The sequence below is a fragment of the Lemur catta genome, chromosome 7 (assembly GCF_020740605.2).
Source record: "Lemur catta isolate mLemCat1 chromosome 7, mLemCat1.pri, whole genome shotgun sequence".
Taxonomy (NCBI): domain Eukaryota; kingdom Metazoa; phylum Chordata; class Mammalia; order Primates; family Lemuridae; genus Lemur; species Lemur catta.
This window is the reverse complement of record NC_059134.1, coordinates 101,013,375-101,034,788: the sequence shown is the minus strand read 5'-3', so window position 1 is coordinate 101,034,788 and position 21,414 is coordinate 101,013,375. Positions and strand designations below refer to the sequence as shown.

Here is a 21,414-nt window from a genome sequence, read left to right as displayed (position 1 = left end):
CTTGATCCCCCTCTCCTTTGTCTTCCCCCACCAGACCTGGGCCCTCCTCACCTTCTTCAGGCTGCTGATGGTGCAGCACTGAGAGACAGAGGTGATGTTGTGTCGATAGCCACTGGCCACCAGCACAGAGTACCGTGAAGGGAAGGCACTGGACTCACAGTGGCCCACGCAGGCCTGTGCCACATGGGAGCCCTGGCAGGTGCCTTGACGGTCACTTCGCACTGTCACGTTGAAGGCTAGAAGGAGATGGGCGAGCAGTAGGCAGTGCCTCTGCAAAGGCTTGCCCCAGCTCCTCTTGTCTGTGCCTCTGTGTGGGTCTGTCTAGAAGCTGCCTGCCCCATGGTCTGGTCTATCAGCTCTTTGCTCCCACCCAGAACTTCCACTCCTCCTATCTCTCTGGTCCCAGAGTTACTCACGGTGCATGTGGCAGCCTGGGATGGCTGTCTCCTGACCCCAGCTTTCAATGATTGCCAGGACTAGCAGGCAGAGGAGCAGGGTTTGGGGGGACGACATAGGCATCTGCAACATAGTGGGTAGATTCTGTGTGGGTGTGCAGGTGGGAGGGGGAATTCTTTAAATACTGCATGCCTCCAGGTGAGTGAGCCAGGGCTTAGTCTTTCTGACAGGTGAGGTGTATCTGAGTGTGTATGTGTGCGTGTCTGCCTGTGTCACTCTAGATGGATGTGTGTGTGAGCAGCTGTCTCCAGGTGGGACCTGTGTGTCAGCCCTCTGTGCGGTGATTCTCCCCTGGAATTCCCCTCACCATCTGGCACACAAACATCTTCCTCCCTCCATCTGCCCCGTCTTGGCCTGCAGGGCCCTGTCCACATCCCCAGGCCCTCCCCAGAGCTCCTCCTGCCTCCGGGAGCTCACCACTTCCAAGGCCCAGGAGCAGAGTGGCTTGCAGTCTCCCTGTGCCTCCTGCTGGTCTCCAGACTGGTGCCTGCTCTCCAGGCTTTTATATTTGCCAGCAGTTTTGGAGCCACGCCCTCTTGGAGATCTGCTTTCAGGCCTGCCTCCCAGTCTGAAGCCTCAGCACAATCCCACCTGGGAGATCCTGCTCTTTGAGGCGTGGTCCTCAGAGAGTAGCTTCTGCTGCTTTCTGCTTCCCTCTGTCCATAAAGCTGCCCGCAGTCCAGGGTCGGGGAAGGGAGATGTGAAGAAAAGCCAGGAGCGGGTGGAGTATGCAGTGTATGTGCACTAAAGGACAGGGGTCGGGACTGCTGGCCAAACTGTGGCCACTTGGGTTCTCTTCTTTGCTGTGTGACCTTGGGCAGGACACTTCCTTATTCAGGGCCTCGCCAACCCAACTTTAAAACCACGAAATTCAGCCCTGCCTGTGTTTTTTACTGACTGCAGAGGAAAAGGATTGGGGAAGAAGCGTCTTATGGACGAGGGAATTTACACTGGGGTTGGGGGTTTCCTGAGGTGTGTTTGGTGGCAGAGCCAGGGAGGTTGGGGGTTACTAAGTCTGTCTCAGAACTTCACTTCCACAGTGTCAAGCAGTTGACTTCTTATCCTGTGGGTCAGCTATAGAGTGGGGCTCTGAGCTGGACAGTCCTCCTAGTCTGGAATAACAGCCACCTGACTCCTTCCTGCAAGCCTGAAGCTGTCAACCCCAGCAAATCTGATGGTTTAGTCCAGCTCTGGTTTTGTAGGTCAGGCAACTAAGGCTTAGAGAAGGAAAGTGTCTTACTAAACGTTACACAGCCAGTTAACGTTAGGACTGGTTTAGAACCCAAATCTCTGGCCAGGTGTGGTTGGTGGCTGACACCTATAATCCTAGCACTTTGGGAGGCTGAGGTGGAAGGATTGCTCGAGGCCAAGAGTTCAAGACCGGCCTGATCAAGAGCAAGACCCTCTACAAAAAATAGAAAAATTAACCCGGCATTGTCATCTGTGCCTGTAGTCCCAGCTACTTGGGAGGCTGGCAGGAGGACTGTTTGAACCCAGGAGTTTGAAGTTGCCCTGAGCTATGAGGACACCACTGTACTCTAGGCCAGGTGACAGAGTGAGACTCTGCCTCAAAACAAAACAAAACAAAACAAAAAAATAGAACCCAAATCTCCTACCATCCCCCCCCATGGTACTAAATTATACTTGGGGCAAGAATGTGACAAGTTGGAAAAAGACCCCTGGTCAGCAGTAGCCAGAGAGGTTGGGCAGGGTAGAGATCAGAAGGAAACTGTGGTGATTCTGGACAGCTCCTCCCAGGGCCACTGCCTCACTGATCTGTTTAGAAAGAGCAGGGCCAGTCACACAGACTTCTAGAGCTAGAAGGCACTTTATAGCTCATCAAATCCTACCCTCTCCATCTCCAGATGAGAAAATAAGAATGTGAGAGGAAAGCGGCTTTCCCAAAGCTTCATTGTAAGCTAGTCAGAGCCAGGATGAGCACTCAGATCTCCAGATTTTAGAGTTGTGCCTTTCAGCAGCTTTGTAAAGCAGGCCATGTTTGGGACAGTTAGAGCGAAGGCTGTACACAGTTTGAGAGGAATTGGTGTTTCCAATGTTGCTAAGTCTCAAATCCCCACACCTCACAGTTTCCCCTCCAGTCCCTCCTCCCCTCAGGCCCTGGGTCCTCATTTGCTGGGGCACTGTAGCAGTCCACCTCTTTTCTTCTCCCCAACAAAGGCTAAGGCAGTGAATTAAGGGGACTCAGCAGGACCTCAGCAGTCCAGCCCCCACTTTCCCACTCATTGGGGGAACACTCTGGCATGTGACAGATAATCAGCTCTGTTTAACGCCTTTGGGTGATAGGGGATGATTACCTCAGGACATAGCCCATTCTAATACTGGACGTTTTCAACAGTTAAAAAGTGATTCCTATGTCCTGAGCTAAAATAGGTTTCCCTAAATTCCTATTGATTATTTGGGTCCTCTGAAGCTACACAAGTCTAAACTATCTGTCAGCTCAGATCAGCTCTTCAGCTGAAGACACAGCTCAGGTGCCCAGGCCTTCTCCAGGGGCCCTAACCTGAACTGACTTCCAGTTAATCTAATAAACTAAGCTGTGTTACTATCAAAGAGCCAGAGGGATAGGTAGGTGGGAAGCATTTTACCTATGGAGAGGCTACATTTTGGGGCCAAAGTGGGTGAATTGAGGAAGAGATTTCTGTTGGGTCAGCAGGGCTCTGGACAGTGAGTCTTGAGCAAAACCCCACTCCCTAACCCCTGGCACTGAAGTTTAAGGTTTGAGGTCAGGTACAGACTCACCCACCCAAAGTGATCCAGTAAACGGTAACCAGGTAGACATAGAGGAAGTTTCATGCATTGTTTCTCTGTATCTTGAGGGAAGAGTTTGTTCTCTCTTACTCTCTCTACTTCACTAAATTCAATGGATAACTTCATAAATAATTTATTGTCATTGGAATCCTAAGTGCTAGAGACAAAAGACCTAAATTGGCCCTCAGGGCCACAGCATTTTAGAAAGTTCCATTCTTAATGTTTTAAATAGGAAAAAAATTCAGTTATAAAGGGGCAGAGGACAGGACAAACCCACAAGAGGACTCAGTTTGGTGCCCTCATTCCCCATGGCTGAAGTGTCATAAGAAAAGGATAGAGTTGGAGGAAGAATGGCTCGGGAGGAATCACTGCAAGAGATGATCCTCTTTCCACGGCTGCATTTGGAAGGCTCACTATTGGCTGCTCTTCCTGAAGAAATATCGAAACGGGCAGAGAGAGCTGCAGGAATGAGAGCAGAGTAGTCTGAGACTCTACAAGGTCCCCTTCCCTTCTTCCCGATTCCCATTAGTGCTTCATTAGCTAGGGCATTTTTGCTCTGGGGAACCACTGAATGGAAATTCAAGTCTGGAACAGCATTTGAAAAGGTACCCAAATTAGATTATACTCAGGAGGAGGAAATAAAAAGAATTGCAGTAGGGTGGCTGAGCTCTAGACAAATAGAGGGACTTGCTATCTTCTGAAAAAAAGACTCTGAAGACACAAAGCTAGATTCAGAGGGGAGAATGGAAATATTTTAGTAACCAAATCATCTGAATGACCCAAGTAAAATAAGAATAGTCTCTGTTTACGCAATGTTTACAGAACCAGGCCCTTGCTGGGCATGCCAGGGTGGGGATGAACTGTATAAAAATGAATATGACACAGTCTAAATTCACAATGAGGGCTTTTGTTCTCAATCTCATTTCCATCATCTATCCTGGAGATCAATGAGAAATCTCTGCAAGTAATCTGCTTTTTTCTCTATTCTAATTACCGTGAAAGATTCCATGAGGCAAACTCTGGAACTAGAATGCCACTCTGGAGCTGGATCTCAGTTTGATGGCAGGAGAGAAGTTTGTCTTACCTTAGAAACCCAAAGAAGCCACTGGTTCCTAGTTCTTTAGGTGGAGGTGGACTGCTCTGCTGCAATGGTGGGACAATTGGCCCTGGCAGGCTGTCCCCCAACTTAGAATCTGTAAGGAAAACCCTCAGGCAGGAAGAAGTGTTAGTCCATAGGCTGCTTTTGTGTGAGTAGGAGAAGGCAGGACACCCAGCATGAGACAAGGGCAGCCTTATACCAAGATTTCTTTAAATCCAGGTGAATTGTTTGTTGTGACCTTCCCAATTTCATCTCAGCTAAGTAAGATGCTATTCTGATCTCAGAGTATTCACTCAGGCTCCTGAGATATTTACACAGCTCAAGTCCCAGCTACCCACCATGGCTGATATGCCTTCACATGGAATGACAACTTGAAGAACTCACTTGCTTCCATATCCCCTGCTTCTGCAATAACTGTAGTCCCCATTGAGTCCTCATGCTGGGTAAAAGATCAGCAAGGTAGAAGGGTAATACCTTGACTTGCATTCCCAGCCCTGCAGAGCATCCATCTGCACCTTCAATGTTAATGCTAATGCCCCAAGAGAAGAGAAGAGACAGCTTCCCAGAGATTGTTCTCCAACAGTACAGAAAAGGGAAGCACATCCCTCCAAACTTTTCTATAAAACTTATCACCCCAGTTGGAAATGTTTTGGAATCATGGGAGCATCAACTTCACCATAAGAAGCAAAGGACAGGCATGCATTGCCTCCTTTCACTCTTTTTTGGGAGCTGGGGGGCTTCTATTACTGTAGGATGGGCCCCTGGACCAGAAGGTGGCCAACAAACACCTCCATGGGAGCAAGGCACATTACCCTGAGTGTGCCCAGACTCAGAGCTCTGTGCTGTTCTGCTCATCAGAGAATTAAACAGGACAAGGTGATTATTAAAGGAGAATAAATATGAATTTCTCAGAACGTACCCTCTTTTTGGACATCAGTGATATCAGAATCCAGGGTCTCTTGCCATTCTTGCTGGGTTTTTCTTTCCCTGTTCTAATTAAAAGAGGCCCAAGGAAAGTCTTAAACTTTATTCCTACACAGCTTGGTGATCTGAATGCTATTTGCTGGTGAACTGATTTTATATCAGCACTGGGGCCTGGCTTCTGACTGCTCAGACAGGTTTTTGTTCTTTTTTTTCTGTCTTTAGAATTGTCCTTTTTTCATTTCTGCTTCCTAATCACTGTCCTTCTAAAATCATGAGATTTCAGAGCCAAGAACAAACCAAGCTGGGTTTAACTTACCATGTTACTGAGTGCCTACTATTGCCAAGGACAGAATATTGAGGTTTCAGAAATCAGGAGGACCTTAAATTTATCTTGGAGAAATGTATAATCTGTGTGGTAAAATTGACATGCAAATTAAGTATTAGAGACAGTGTGATAAGACTTACTCCATGAGTCTATATGGAGTGCTGTGGTTACTGAGGACATGAATGGAGTGGGTACTAGTTAGTCAAGGAAGGCTTCATAGGGGAAGTGACATTTGAATGGGGCCTTGATGGATGAGTGGGATTTTGTCATAATGAGGGTGAGGAGATGGTCAATGAGAGCAGGACATTCCAGACAGAGAGATGATGTACAAGGGCACAGTGCCATTAAAGAGTAAATACAATTAACATGGCTAGAGCCAGGCGCAGCAGAAACATGACTATGGCATTAGCAGTCAGCACAATACAGTGCAATCTTATTATTTCTCCATGTGCTACTGCTTTATAAAAATTCCTTTGTACTTTGAAGAGGACATTCTACAGGCTGGTTCCAGGCCCACAACATTTCCCAGTAAATACTGACAGTCAGAACCATAGTTCATATATTTTCTTTGTGAATCTCTGCCAACTGTCTACTCTCCTCACCCAGTCAGAACATACAGGCCTGATTATGCAGCAGTGCTAGAGTTACTTGAGCTGTTTTGCTGGTGAAGAATTCTATAGCAAAGGGCTGTGGCCTGGCAAGGTGGGTTCTGGGAGGCAGAGGCATGACAAGCCCCTAGAAAAGTTAGGACCGGCCCCCATCCTAAGAGTAAGCTTCAGGTTAGAAAGGCAGATATTTCTGAGATGAGCTTCTTCGCAAACCTCTCAAATCCCAGACCACATAGGCAGCTACCTTAGTCATATTCCTAGAAAAGCAAAAAGGAACTCTGAGGAGGAAAAAGACCATTCTTGACTTTTCTAGACAGAGTGGAGATGGAATTTAGAGGGCCCATCTCTGGTTTCTGGCTTGGGGGAATGATTCTTATACACTTAATTAAACTATGGTTGTGGGCTTAAATCCTGCTGCACAGAGTGGCCCTAATGAAAGCATCTATTAAGGTTGGTAGTAGGTATCAGAGGGCAAAGGCTCTATGGCAGAGGTATAGCGCCTACCCCTGAACCAGGGGAGACCCCCTTTACAAGATAGGATAGCCTTTGTGGCTTTCCTCTAATCTTTTTTTTTTTTTTTGAGACAGAGTCTCACTTTGTTGCCCGGGCTAGAGTGAGTGCCATGGCGTCACCCTAGCTCACAGCAACCTCAAACTCCTGGGCTTCAGCAATCCTACTGCCTCAGCCTCCCGGGTAGCTGGGACTACAGGCGTGTGCCACCGTGCCCGGCTAATTTTTTCTATATATATTTTAGTTGGCCAGATAATTTCTTTCTATTTTTTTAGTAGAGACAGGGTCTCGCGTTGGCTCAGGATGGTCTTGAACTCCTGACCTTGAGCGATCCACCCGCCTTGGTCTCCCAGAGTGCTGAGATTACAGGCATGAGCCACCGCGCCCAGCCTCTCCTCTAATCTTGAGAGAGGTTTTCTCAGGCAAAAGTTGTAAGAGAAGAAAAACATTATAGCTGGAATTAAGACTGAGGGTACCATCTGGGACATCCATCAGGGCATAATGTCCTTGAAAACCTGATGTAAGATTGTCCTTTGTATGTTCAGGGCCAGATCAGTTCAAGCAGAAGTGGCAAAAAAAAAAAAGAAGCTATATGCAGTCTATTTCACTTTTGGGCCATTCATCTGCTCTCCCCTATTAAAAATTTTTTGTTTGTTTTAGAGACAGGGTCTCACTCTGTCACCCAGGCTGGAGTGCAGTGGCACCATCATAGCTCACTGCAGCCTCAAATTCCTGGGCTCATCTCCATTTTTTATCTTTCTGAAGTCCAGATCTCTAGGTCTGGGACCTGCAGTAACAAACAGACAGGGTCTGCCCTTCCTTCCCATTCTCCCCGAAACACAACTTATGGATCAGAAAAGTGTTGTATTCTTCTAAGCTTTCCCCAACAGGCTCCCAATGTGTTCAGACATGCATCATCCACACTGACTACGATCTTACACCCTAACTCCCCACAAAGGGAGGAAGAAAATATTAAGCATTGGACCATAGAAGCAAATTCAATTTTTCCAGATCAAGTGACTTACACTGAGAGTCACTATGATCACTTTAATTTGGGAGAAATCCTCTCCCTGAGAACAGGGTCTACAATGGAGACTGTCTTTGGGCTTTGAGTCAAAATCAATAAACATGTTCCTTTTACTCAGAGTCTTTTTCTAAACCCAGAATCAGGTTGAAAAGGTAATTATGTTGAGTAAGAAGCTGTGGGTACTGTTCTTGAGGGAGATGATGTGTCAAACTAAGAATAGGAAGGCACAAAGGGTAGAGAGTGAGGGAAATGTTCCTTTAATAGTAATTATCTTCGTTGTATAAAGTGTCTTTGTTCCCCGGAGCTTCATGTACTTCTCACGTACTTTCTCATTTCTTCTTACCTCTCTAAAGGATGGGAGGTATAGAAGGAAGTGACTATTTGCCTAAAATCACTCAGTGGGCCAGTACACCCTGGCACAAACTGGGGCCATGTACTCTGCCCCTGCCCACAGAGGTAGCGGTCTAAATCCCCAAGGATGCATTCCTCTCCCAACTAAATTATAAACTCCTGGAAAAAAGAAACCAGGTGTTACATATGTTTATATATGCCCCAGCACCCAACACAATGCCTTGCAAATAGGAGATAGAATGATAGTTTGGAAATGAAAATAACTTCATTCCTCTACTTAAAAATGTTTTAAGGAAATTTCTGTGATCTTGAAGGTAGCCTCAAGGCCATTCATGATCCAGCCCATGCTGACCTCTCCAATAACATTTCTCAGCACTGTGCTCTAAGCTCCAGGTGCACTGGCTTGTAGTCACCAAAAGCACCATACTCTTGCCTTTTGGCCTGAGCTCTTTAAGCTACTCTGAGCTACTCTGGGAACCCTTTCCTCATGGCCATTTCGTGTTCCCTTTGTATCCTGTGCTTCCTTCTACCCCTGCACATAGCACATCTGTCAGTAATTGTCTGCCTAGCCTTACACTGTGAGTATGTTTATGGGACAGCATGATATTCCCAGTACTTGGCACATAGTAGACACTCAATAAAAAGTTGTTGAATGTTATGTATGTATAAATGTTTGCTTGATAACTGATCATGTTATGGGTTCTGGGAAGGTGAAGGAGGTGAGTTGTTTGTGTTTGGATATTTAGAGTCAGAGCTACTTTGGAGACACAGAGAAGTAAGAAAAAAAGGAAGATCTATAAGGCATGTATAACAGCTAACAGCTATTCAAAGAAGGGAGAAAAGAAAAAGGGCACTATTTTACAGACTACTATGGAAAAGAAGTGCTGAAAAGGAGTAGCAGATAAATGAGTATCTAAATGGGGAACAGATATATCCATAAATGAAATACTATCAGGGGACAGCCCATTACTGCTGTAGACCTTTCCTCTTATCAGTTACCAGTTCTGATACATGTCTAGCTCACCTGTAAAAACTTGACATTCCTAGACTCAGGCCCCAGTGTAGATGAAGGCAAAATTTTTCTAAAGAGAAAATTATGTACTGGATCCCACCTCAATTCAGTACAGACCTATTTTCTTATTTCAACTACAGAGTATGAGAAGCAGCTTTTCAGGCTGAGAATAGAGGACCTTTTAACAAAAGGACTCATCGATGTGTGTATTATACAGCCACTTTTGGGATGGGTTGTGGCAAGGGTGGAATAGTTGAATATTGTTCTACGGATAGTGAAACCTGAGAATGAGTTCAGTCAATTCAATCTGCACTAAGGACCAAGATGTGCTGGTAACAGGAATCCTGACTTGTAACAGAGTAGGAACAGCCAAGAACCTCCAAAGCCTCCATTTTGGTGCTTACCCTCCTGGTTTCCATAGCGGGCTTCTTTGTGCTGGGGCCTTGGCTGGAAGTCTCCATCTTGGCCCTGAGTTTGAGAGAAAAAGCCCAGGAAATGTTACTGACAGAGGCAATATTACTACATTCAAGCAAATGTGGCCCAAATGAATATTTCATCAGGTTAGCTATTTTTATACCACTCCTGGCTGGCAGGATAAATTGTGTGGCCAAATTTTCTTTGGGTGCTGCTTTAATTCTCAGTAGAATCCCAACTTGAGACACTGGGGTTTGAAAAAGGAAAAACTTGATTGACAGCAGGTAACATATTTTGAAATACTTGATTGTGCATTAAAACCCAGAGAAAGAAAAGATCTGAGGCCTCTTCTCCACAGAAAATTCAGTCAAATGGAACAGAGCAAAGCTTCACACCTTGGAGTACTCTCACATTTCACCTGGCTTGGAAAGGAGTTCCCCAACTTTTCACCTACATGTGCATCTGGAGGGCCTGGGGTCAGCTTCCTGTGGTCTACCCTTGCTGCTCCTGTATGTATAGGGGCCCACAGAGTCCCAGGAAAAGGACGGCTGTTCTCTGTGAAGCTTGAGTGAAAGCATCTTGGGCTGGGGAGCAAACCACACCTTGGATTATTCCAGCAGGCCTCTCTAGGATGCTAATAACAATGACTGAATTGTCTTACTGACTCATTTTATCCCTGACAGAGAATCAAAAGAAGAACATAAGTAGCCTCCACAATAGCAGCTTCAACATGTTAGGAATGTGCTCAATATTCTCCCTAATATCACAGTGCCTCACCCAATAATTGATACATACCCTCTTGCAAACATTTATATTTTAGCCTGGACTGGACTGCCTCTTAAAGTTCCAAAAGCTTACTGCTCACTGGGTAAAATAGAATCACGTTTTATTTGTTCTTACTCTTTCAAGGGTTTCCCTATGTTTTTGTATAATATTCTGAGACATCATAAGTCTTGTGCCTTCTCATGGTCCTATCATAGTAAGTACTAATTGAATGTGTTGATTCAATTGTTTGATTATATTGAATACAATTGTCTGATTGTATTTCCTCTCAGCCTTCATCTTTTTTTTTTTTTTTTTTTGAGACAGAGTCTTGCTATGTTGCCTGGGCTAGAGTGACGTTGCATCAGCCTAGCTCACAGCAACCTCAAACTCCCAGGCTCAAGCAATCCTTCTGCCTCAGCCTCCCGAGTAGCTGGGACTACAGGCATGCACTACCATGCCCGGCTAATTTTTTTCTCTACGTATTTTTAGCTGTCCGGATCATTTCTTTTCTATTTTTAGTAGAGACAGGGTCTCGCTCTTGCTCAGGCTGGTCTCGAACTCCTGACCTCGAGTGATCCTCCCGCCTCGGCCTCCCAGAGTGCTAGGATTACAGGCGTGAGCCACCGCGCCCAGCCTCAGCCTTCATCTTAATGAATAGAACAATCCTCCTTTGGTGAGAAAGGGACTATTTTCAAATTATATTGCAAATATCAATTTGCTTCCTTTCCTCAGTCCAACTATTGGCATAGGCAGGTGCTGATTAAGCCCCCAAAAAGCAAGTGATTTGCCCAAGGATGGGATCAACTGGCAGCAATAGCTAGCAAAGTCTAACTAGGATGCAGGAGTTAGCCTCTCTCCCACACCACTGACCTGTGCAGCCCCGGCCTGCTGGGGGAGCTGGGCTCTTCCATGCATTTTCGTTTCCTCATCATGGCTCCTACTGCTTTCTTCTCAGCTAGGACCTTTAAAGAGGAACGAGACATCTGTGACTCCTCCTTTTCTAGAGTTGCCCACAGTTCATGAGGGCACAGTGAAGAGAACCCCCATCTTTAAGCTGCCAAAGGCAACTTTTAACACCAGTTTTGCAAGTAGGTATGGACATCTGTTACAGACATGGTCTCAGAAATCTAGCCAAGGGGGAAAATATGGTCTTATGTTTACAATTCTGATGAGACCTGGGCAGCAACTGAGGGGCACAGTAAGAAGAGACAAGAGCAGGACTTTTTGGACAATAGGAGGCAATAAAGGCAATTTCCATTTTGTACAGAAAAGGCAAACTTACCAACCCCAGAGGACTGTCATTTATTGGCTTCCCTACAATAGGAAATTTGAATGTCATAATGGATGAAAACTATGTTTTACCTGGATTTCTGGCTACTATTTATTTTTTGGAACTGGCCCTAGACAAAACCTCCCCATCTGCCCTTCTCCCTTCTGCCTGGTACCACTTTCCCTAGAAATAGCGTCTTCAAACTCTCTTCCTTCTGTTTCAGAATGATTGTCATTTATAAGCTGAAAAGGGTTTGATTCACATTACAATGATATGCCACTTAAAAAGGGATGATCCTTACTATAAAAAAAAGTGGAACTTTAGGCAACAGTGACAAATGAATTAAAGAGATATTTTGAGGCAAGCCCTTTTCAAATCAAACTGGCAGTTGTTTACTTGTCCTTCAATGAATAAAAGTAGTCATGGCCATTAGAGATTAAAAATTGGGGCCGGGCGCGGTGGCTCACCCCTGTAATCCTAGCCCTCTGGGAGGCCGAGGCGGGTGGATCGCTCGAGGTCAGGAGTTCGAGACCAGCCTGAGCAAGACCCCGTCTCTACTAAAAATAGAAATAAATTATCTGGACAACTAAAAATATATATAGAAAAAATTAGCCGGGCACAGTGGCTAGTAGGGAGGCTGTAGTCCCAGCTACTCGGGAGGCTGAGGCAGTAGGATCGCTTAAGCCCAGGAGTTTGAGGTTGCTGTGAGCTAGGCTGACGCCACGGCACTCACTCTAGCCTGGGCAACAAAGTGAGACTCTCAAAAAAAAAAAAAAAAAAATTGGGAGATAACCTTAAGACACTTCTAAGGTGAAAGCCACCGAATACTCTAAAATGGAAGGAAGTGTTTACATAAAGGTCTTTCACTGAGTGATTACTCTAAGTCAGATTTTAAACTTTCCATCTACTAGTGTTTATATATTTATTTAATCCTTTTAAAAACTCAATGAGATAGGTACTAATATTATACTTTGCCATTTCACAAAGGTAGCACAGAAAGATTCAGTAATTTATCTAACTTTACACAGCAATTAAGTGGCAAAGCCACCAAGATTTGAACCCCGCAGTCTGGCTTGGAGCACATGCTCCTGACCTCTGCAGTGTGCGGGTGGAGCCCAATCTGGTGGCCCATTTAGCCATATTCAGCTGGTAGTGCTAACCCATTTTCTTCCCTACCACCCACACTCACATCATTCTACTTACCAGGTGACAGGTTTTCATGAAACCATTTCATCTCCACATATAGAGTGAAAACAAATGGGTAGGGGATCAAGACGATTTCCCCATGTTTGAATTTCAGGTGGGAAACTCTCTCCCATTTGCTTTTATCTGGGAAACAGTGCTAAGGAGTGAGGAAAGATGCCAGTATGCATCCCTGAGTACTATATTAGGTATAATAAGACTCCCTCTCCTTTCCCTGAGCTATCCTCCAAACTGCCTATGGTTTTGCTGCTTCCATTTGAATCTACAATGTGTGTTGTAGCTCATTTCCAGCCAGGAAAGAAAGGATACAGGGAAATACAATGAAGTGTTCTGTAGCAAAAGGCTGCAGATTGTCCAAGTTTCCCAAGACCACTCGGATAGAATCCTGAAAAAAATATTTGAAATGACTTTAATACTATTGAGTCTCAGCCAACCTTTCTGTTTATATTTGTCACTTCTCATCACATACTCCTATGTTCTATCTAAATTGAACTATTTGCTGTTCCCTGAACATGCCTTCTGCTTCTCCATTTCTATGCTTTTGCATAATCTGTTCCCTCTGCCTGAAATGCCCCTTTCATCCATCAGCACATGTCCAAATCCTACCTGTCCTTTAAGGTACAATTCAAAAGCATCTCCTGGGGGGGGGGGGCAAGGGCAATATACATAACCTAAACTTTTGTACCCCCACAATATGCTGAAATAATTGAAAAAAAAAAAAGCATCTCTTGCAGAAAGCTTTCCCTGACTTACCAAGTTGTAATTAACTTTTAGCCTCAAACTTCATGGTAGCTAGCCTAGAACCTTTACTACATTCCACATATGTTTTATATTCCTTACTGGGAGATCTACTTGTAGTAAAATATACACCTGATTTATATTAGCATCCCTTCTATGGTGTCTACCATAGTGGATGATGGGTAACAGGTCCTCAATAAATGTATATTGAATGAATGAATAATACTGGTAATTTCTGATATATAGTTATTTTGCTTTTGCTTAAGTCAAATCTTTTCTTCTCTTTAAATCTTAATTGATAGTCCTTAATTAACATGTGCTTATTAGGCTATACTAATTAAACAATTTGGTATCATAAAGAATACTGGATTTCTATAGGAAAAAATCTGAATTTCAGTCCTAGCTCATTTGACCTTTCTCAGACTCATTTTCCTCATGTTTGGGCTTGCAGAAGACAAAAACTGTCTTGTTTATCTTTGTATTCTCTGTACTACCATAATGTCTAGTTTATAATAGCTAATGTCTATTGAGTGATAACTATGGCAAGTGTTACTGTTTTAATACATATTAATTACTTTAACACTCACAAAAACCCTACGAGATAGCCACTTCTATTATTCCCATTTTACAGATGAGGAAACAAAGAGGTGAAAAAACTTATTCGAGTCTGGGAGTGGTGGCTCATGCCTGTAATCCTAGCACTCTAGGAGGCCAAGGCGGGAGGATCGCTCAAGGTTCAGGAGTTCGAGACCAGCCTGAGCAAGAGCGAGACCCCCGTCTCTACTAAAAATAGAAAGAAATTATATGGACAGCTAAAAATATATATAGAAAAATTAGCCGGGCATGGTGGCACATGCCTGTAGTCCCAGCTACTTGGGAGGCTGAGGCAGAAGGATGGCTTGAGCCCAGGAATGTGAGGTTGCTGTGAGCTAGGCTGATGCCACAGCACTCTAGCCTGGACAACAAAGTGAGACTCTGTCTCAAAAAAAAAAAAAAAAAAAAAAAACCTCATTGGAGGTTACACAGCTAGAAACAGTGGAGCCAAGATATGAACCCAGGCAGTAGGGTTCCAGAGTTCACATTCTTAACCATTAGGCTAGACTGCTTCTCAATAAATGTTTTCTAAATGAATGAAAGAGAATAATAATATCTGCCTCAAAACTAATGAGAGCAAAAGGAAGAGAACATTAAAAATATCAGAAAAATTAGAATCTTTTCTCTTTTTTTTTTTGAGATAGAGTCTCACTCTATTGCCCAGGCTAGAGTGTCGTGGCATCAGCCTCGCTCACAGCAACTTCAAACTCCTGGGCTCAAGCGATCCTCCTGCTTCAGCCTCCCAAGTAGCTGGGACTACAGGCATGTGCCACCATGCCTGGCTAATTTTTTCTATATAAATTTTTAGTTGTCCATATAATTTCTTTCTATTTTTAGTAGAGATGGGGTCTCACTCTTGCTCAAGCTGGTCTTGAACTGAGCTCAAAGATCCACCCGCCTCGGCCTCCCAGAGTGCTAGGATTACAGGTGTGAGCCACCGTGCCTGGCCCCCTAGAATCTTTAATATGATATATAAATGTATGTAAATGCTCTCTAACTAGTGTTTATTGAGCTACTATGTGGCAGGCATTACACATTTTTTTTTGTGTGTGATAGAGTCTCACTCCGTTGCCTGGGCTAGAGTGCCGTGGCATCAGCCTCACTCACAGCAACCTCAAACTCCTGGTCTCAAGCAATCCTACTGTCTCAGCCTCCCAAGTAGCTGGGATTACAGGCATGTGCCACCATGCCCAGCTAATTTTCTCTCTGTATTTTTAGTTGTCCAGCTAATTTCTTGCTTTTTTTTTTTTTTTTTTTTTTTTAGTAGAGACGGGGTCTCCCTCTTGTTCAGGCTGGTCTCGAACTCCTGAGCTCAAACGACTCGCCCGCCTCAGCCTCCCAGAGTGCTAGGATTACAGGCGTGAGCCACCTTGCCCAGGCTACACATGTTTTATTTCTAATCCTCACCACACTCTGGAAGACAGGCATTACTTATTAATCTCATTTGACAGCTAAGAAAATAGACTCAGGGAGGATGGGTAACTTGCCCAAAGTCACACTGTGGATGACAGAACTAGAATTCAAATCCAGGTTTGACTGGCCCTAAAGTCTATGCTCCCTCTGTTTTACTATGATGCCTTGAGCATTCTCTGCCCAGATTAACTGAAGCAAAGTGAAATAAAAGCTTTTGTGTTCATAATCAAAATAAACAGCAAGTTTTCATGTTCTTATATTAAAATAATTGTTATTTATAATGATGTCCTTGAGGGTCCTGCAAGATCCTAAGGTATCACCCAACACTTAGCCAGAGAGCCACAGGTGCCTTTAAGGCTATGACTCAATTGAAGGGTGGCTGGGGGGTGAGGGGGAATAAAGAAAAAAGAAAAAGAAAGAAAATAAATTTTTTAAAAAAGGCTATGACTCAAAGTTTTGTTCTCATGGAGTTTTGTGCTTAAGTGTATTTAATTGCTTTGAAATGTGGAAGCATAAGTCTTAAGAAATCACAATAGTCATAAATCAACCGAGCTGCAAAGTTAGAAGGCGCTGCAAAGTTAGAAGGAGATAAACTAAACCTTTCATTTTACAAATGAGGCAATTAAGACCCAGACTGACATATGATTTGCCAAGGGTTACATTGTTAATTTGTAGCTAGCCCAGGACTAGAATGCAGGGCCATCTCCCAGAACTCTAACACTTTGTCCAATGCTTTCACCTAGTTGCAAAGCTGTCCACCTGCTTAGTCTTCTGTGGAAGAACCTAAAGCTAGAGGAGCTGGGTAGAAAGGAATGAATGAAGTGGGAATAAAGCAACTGCAAATGTTTCCAATTAAAATGAAGACACAGCAGCCTTGTCTGTGTATTTACAGTTGAGTTTCCTGAACGTCAAGTACCAGGCAGTGGTTGGGATGGTGAGGTTTCCCAGAGCCCTGGAAGGCAGAAGTCTTCCGGAAGCTTTCTCTATGCCAGCTGCCACAAAAGAGAGCTGCCGAAGGCTGGGAACTCTGGTAGAAACTAAATAACTCTCAGCCTCAAAGCTGCTGACACATCAACTAGGAGAATTGAGAAAAGATACAGGTTTTAAATTTCCCTGGAACAACAGTCAAGTTTCTTTGCAGAGGAAATGTGGCAGGGAGAAGCCAAGTTATCAAGTAGAGGTTGTGACTCAGTTTGTAGGAAATAATTAAAATCTAGATGTGGATCCATCCCTGGCTTAAAAAATATCTTTCTCAGAAGTTGTCTGCTCCTTTCCTTACCTCCAGCTCCCGGATGATGACTTCCTTATCTTCTATCTCTTCTCCTCTAGAAGGTAAACAGACAAAAGTAAGACAAGAAGAAAAGCTCTGGAGAGGGTAGACTGTACTGGGGCAAAAATGACACTTCCACGGAGCTAAAGAAACATGACATAACAATTGTGTGGGCTGACCCAGTGCTCATGGGAAACAAGTGATCACCTAGGTGGCATGGTCTGAACATTGGTACAAGGCTGTACCAAAATGTCTTCTCCATTAACTCACCAAGACCTAAATTCCCACTGTGAAAGCTCATCATTTCATTAGACTAATTGTATTCAAAGTGTGGTTTGGGGACCCTTAGGAGACCTTAAGATTCTTTCAAGGGGTCTCCAAGGGTAAAACTATTTTCATAATAATACTAAAATAGTATTTGGCTTTTTCACTGGGTTAACATTTGTAACCATTAGTGCAAAAGGAATGGTGTGCAAAATTACTAGTGCCTTTGCACATATCTAGACACTTGCACTACGCTGTACTAGCAGTCATAATCTTCACTGCCACACAGGAAATAAAATCCAGTTTCATTTAATATCCTTGAGAAAACAGTAAAAAATTAATTTTTATAAAATCACAACCTGGACTACATAAAAGTGTTTTGTGATAAAACAGCAAGTATGCATAAAGCACTTCTGCTGCATACTGAAATACGATGGGTATCTTGAGGAAACCCACCTGTGTGATGTTTAAGCTGCAAATTGAACTAACTGCTTTTTTCACAGAATTATATTTTATTTGAATGACCAGCTGACAAACTATGGTTGTTATTCAGAGTTGGGAGTTTGACAGACACTTTTTCAAAAATAAGCATGTCAATTCCAAGAAAAAACTGACAGTATTTGTTGTCAATGATAAATTTTAGGCTTTCAAGTGAAAATATGAATTTTGGAAAACTTTTATCCAATGTTGTGAGTTTGACAGCTTCCAAATACTTAAACACTTTTCTGATAATATCAGTGGTGATATTAACAAATATTTTTTGATATTATGTAATGAAATGTGTCACTCTTTGGAGGATCTGTATAAGCCAGTGAACCAAAATTTTCCAAATGACCAGTGAAATACATCATGTTACAAAATCATCCTAGATAAAACATTCATTTAAAGAACAAGATAGACCAATGGATTTTATAATGTAACAGAATTTTTAAAAGTTCACTGATATAATTTCAGATTCCACATTCCAACTAACCTTTAAAAAAACTACCAGTTAAAAAAAACCCAAACTAGTTGTCAAGTTTTGTTGTAGGTTCAAAGAAGAATATCCACAATGATCTAAGAGGGCTGTTAATATTAATATATTCCTACCCTTCTCAACTACAAATCTGTGTGAACTGGATTTTTTTTCACATAATTCAACCGGAAAATAATTCACAACAGATTTTTTTTTGCGGGGGGACAGAGCCTCACTCTGTTGCCCGGGCTAGAGTGCCATAGCGTCAGCCTAGCTCACAGCAACCTCAAACTCCTGGGCTCAAGCGATCCTTCTGCCTCAGCCTCCTGAGTAGCTGGGACTACAGGCATGTGCCACCATGCCCGGCTAATTTTTTCTATATATTTTTAGATGTCCAGCTAATTTCTTTCTATTTTTTTAGTAGAGACGGGGTCTCGCTCTTGCTCAGGCTTGTCTCAAACTCCTGAGCTCAAACGATCCACCCGCCTCAGCCTCCCAGAGTGCTAGGATTACAAGTGTGAGCCACAGCGCCCGGCCTCACAACAGAGTTAATGCAGCAGCAGGTATGTTAATCTAGCAGTCTTCTATTAACCAGACATTAATGAGATTTGCAGAAATGTAAAATGATACCAATCTTCCCATTTTTTTTTGTTTTGGAAAATATATTTTTAATAAAAACATGTTAAACCGTGCACAGTTGCTCCTGCCTGTAATTCCAGCAACTTGGAAGGCTGAGGTGGGAGGATGGCTTGAGCCCAGGAGTTTGTGGTTACAGTAAGCTACAGCCACCACTGCACTCCAGCCTGGGGGAGACAGCAAGACCCCATCTCTTAAAAAAAAAAAGTTAACATCTCATGGATGATTATTTTAAAATTAATACATTTTAAAACTGTGATTTAAAAAATCTATAACAAAATTGGCACAGTGGCTTGCACCAATAATCCCAGGTACTTGGGAGGCTGCGGGCAGGAGGATTGCTTTACGTCAAGAGTTCAATACCAGCCTGGGCAACACAGACCCCATCTCTAAAAAAATAAACAGTTAGCTGGGTGCAGTGATGTGCACCTGTAGTCCCAGCTACTCAGGAGCCTGAGGCAGGAGGACTGCTTGAGCCCAGGAGTCCTATATAGCAAGACCCCGTCTCAAAAAAGAGAAATCTATAACCTAAAATTTGCCATTTGAACCATTTTTAAGTGTACAATTCAATGATATTAAATATAGTCACAATGTTGTGTAACCATCGCCATTATCTATTTCCAAAATTTTTTATTACCCCAAGCAGAAAAACTGTACTCATTAAGCAATAACTCTATTCTTCCCTCCTCCCAGCCCCTGGTGACCTCTAATCTATTAATACTTTGTCTCTATGAATTTTCCTATTCTATAAATTTCACATAAATAGAATCATACAATGTTTTTTCTTTTGGCTTATTTCATTTAGCATAATGACTTCAAGGTTCATCCATGTTGTACATGTATCAGAACTTCTTTCCTTTTGCAATTTCTTTTTGTAGCTGAATAATATTACATTGTGCATATATACCACATTTTGTTTATCCATTCATCTGTTGATGGACACTTGGTTTGTTTCCAACTTCTGGTTATTGTGAATAATGCAGCTATGAACATCGTACAAGTTATTGTTTGAGTCCCTGTTTTCAATTCTTTTGAGTATCTACCTAGGAGTGAAATTGCTGGGTCATATGGTAACATTTAACTTTCTGAGAAACTTCAGTCTGTTTTCCATAGCAGCTGTACCATTTTACATTCCTACCAGTGATGTACAGGGGCTCCAATTTCTCCACATTTTTGCCAACGCTGTTATTTTCTGTTTTGTTTTTCAAATTATTATAGTCATCCTAGTAGGTATAAAGTGATATCTCATTGTGGTTTTGATTTACATTTCTCTAGTCACTAATGATATTGGGCATCTTTTCATATATTTACTGGCCATTTGTATATCTTCTTTGGAGAAACGTCTATTCAAGTCCTTTGTCCACTTTTCAATTGGATTGTTTATCTTTTTGGTTTTTTTTTTTTTGAGACAGTCTCGCTCTGTTGCCCAGGCTAGAGTGCCATGGTGTCAGCTTAGCTCACAGCAACCTCAAACTCCTGGGCTTAAGCGATCCTACTGCCTCAGCCTCCCCAGTAGCTGGGACTACAGGCATGTGCCACCATGCCCGGCTAATTTTTTCTATATATATTTTTAGTTGGCCAGATAATTTCTTTCTATTTTTAGTAGAGACGGGGTCTCGCTCAGGCTGGTCTCGAACTCCTGACCTCGAGCAATCCACCGGCCTCGGCCTCCCAGAGGGCTAGGATTACAGGCATGAGCCACCACGCCCGGCCTATCTTTTTGTTTTGAAACAGAGTTTCGCTCTGTTACCCGGGCTAGAGTGTGGTGATGTCAGCCTAGCTCACAGCAACCTCAAACTCCTGGGCTCAGGTGATCTTCCTGCCTTAGCCTCCTGAGTAGCTGGGACTATAGGTGTGCAGCACCACGCCTGGCTAATATTTCTATTTTTTGTAGAGACAAGGTCTTGCTCTTGCTCAGGCTGGTCTTGAATTCCTGAGCTCAAGAGAGCTACCCACCTCAGCAACCCAGAGTGCTAGTATTACATGCTTGAGCCACCACGCCTGGCTCTAGGTTGTTTTTTAAGTTATATGAATTCTTTATATATTCTGGATATTAAACCCTTATCAGATATATGATTTGCAAATACTATCTTCCATCATATAGGTTGCCTTTTCACTCTGCTGAGTGTCTTTGACACATAATTTTTTTTTTTTTTTGAGATAGGGTCTCGCTCTATTGCCCTGGCTAGAGTGCAGTGGCATCATCAGTCAGCTTAGCTCACTGCAACCTCAAACTCCTGGGCTCAAGTGATCCTCTTGCCTCAGCCTCCTCAGTGGCTGGGACTACATGCATATGCCACTACACCTGGAAAATATATTTTTAATAAAAACATGTCAATTTTTTATTTTAATAAAATGTTAATGTTAATAATGTTAATTATTTTGATTAACATTAATTAATGTTAATGTTAGTAAAATGTTAATTTTAATAAAAACTAGTTTAATTTTTGTAGAGATGAGGTCTTGCTATTGCCTGGGCTGGTCTGGAACTCCTGGCCTCAAGCAATCCTCCTGCCTCAGCCACCCAAAGTGCCAGATTATAGGCGTGAGCCACCACGCCCAGCATTACACACAAAATTTTTAAGTTTTAAGGAAGTCCAATTTATTCATTTTTCTTGTGTTGTCTGTTTCTTTGGTATCATACTTAAAAAACCATAACCAAATCTAAAGTCATGAAGGTTTGCCTCTATAGTTTTTTCTAAGAGTTTTATAGTTTTGGCTCTTAAATTTAGGTCTTGAATACATTTTTAGTTAACTTTTGTATGTTGTGTAAGGTAAGAATACAAGTTTATTCTTCTGCATGTGGATATT

General features: G+C 43.0%; 1 protein-coding gene across 19 annotated transcripts in view; it reads right to left on the bottom strand.

Annotated features, from left to right (window-relative positions):
- LOC123641401 (glycoprotein hormone alpha-2) overlaps positions 1 to 21,414 on the bottom strand; it is a 34,786-nt gene that overhangs the window by 447 nt on the left and 12,925 nt on the right. For 7 of the 19 annotated variants that reach the window (XM_045556108.1, XM_045556093.1, XM_045556107.1 and 4 more), the window contains 8 exons: positions 16,758 to 16,803; positions 13,043 to 13,118; positions 12,734 to 12,859; positions 11,543 to 11,574; positions 11,131 to 11,222; positions 9,486 to 9,549; positions 417 to 519; positions 52 to 236 (listed from right to left, as the gene is read on the bottom strand). In XM_045556108.1, the coding sequence (XP_045412064.1) occupies positions 52 to 236; positions 417 to 519; positions 9,486 to 9,549; positions 11,131 to 11,222; positions 11,543 to 11,574; positions 12,734 to 12,764 (507 nt within the window). In that variant the 5' untranslated portion in view covers positions 12,765 to 12,859; positions 13,043 to 13,118; positions 16,758 to 16,803. The other 12 variants (XM_045556099.1, XM_045556100.1, XM_045556096.1 and 9 more) reach the window with 8 other exon arrangements.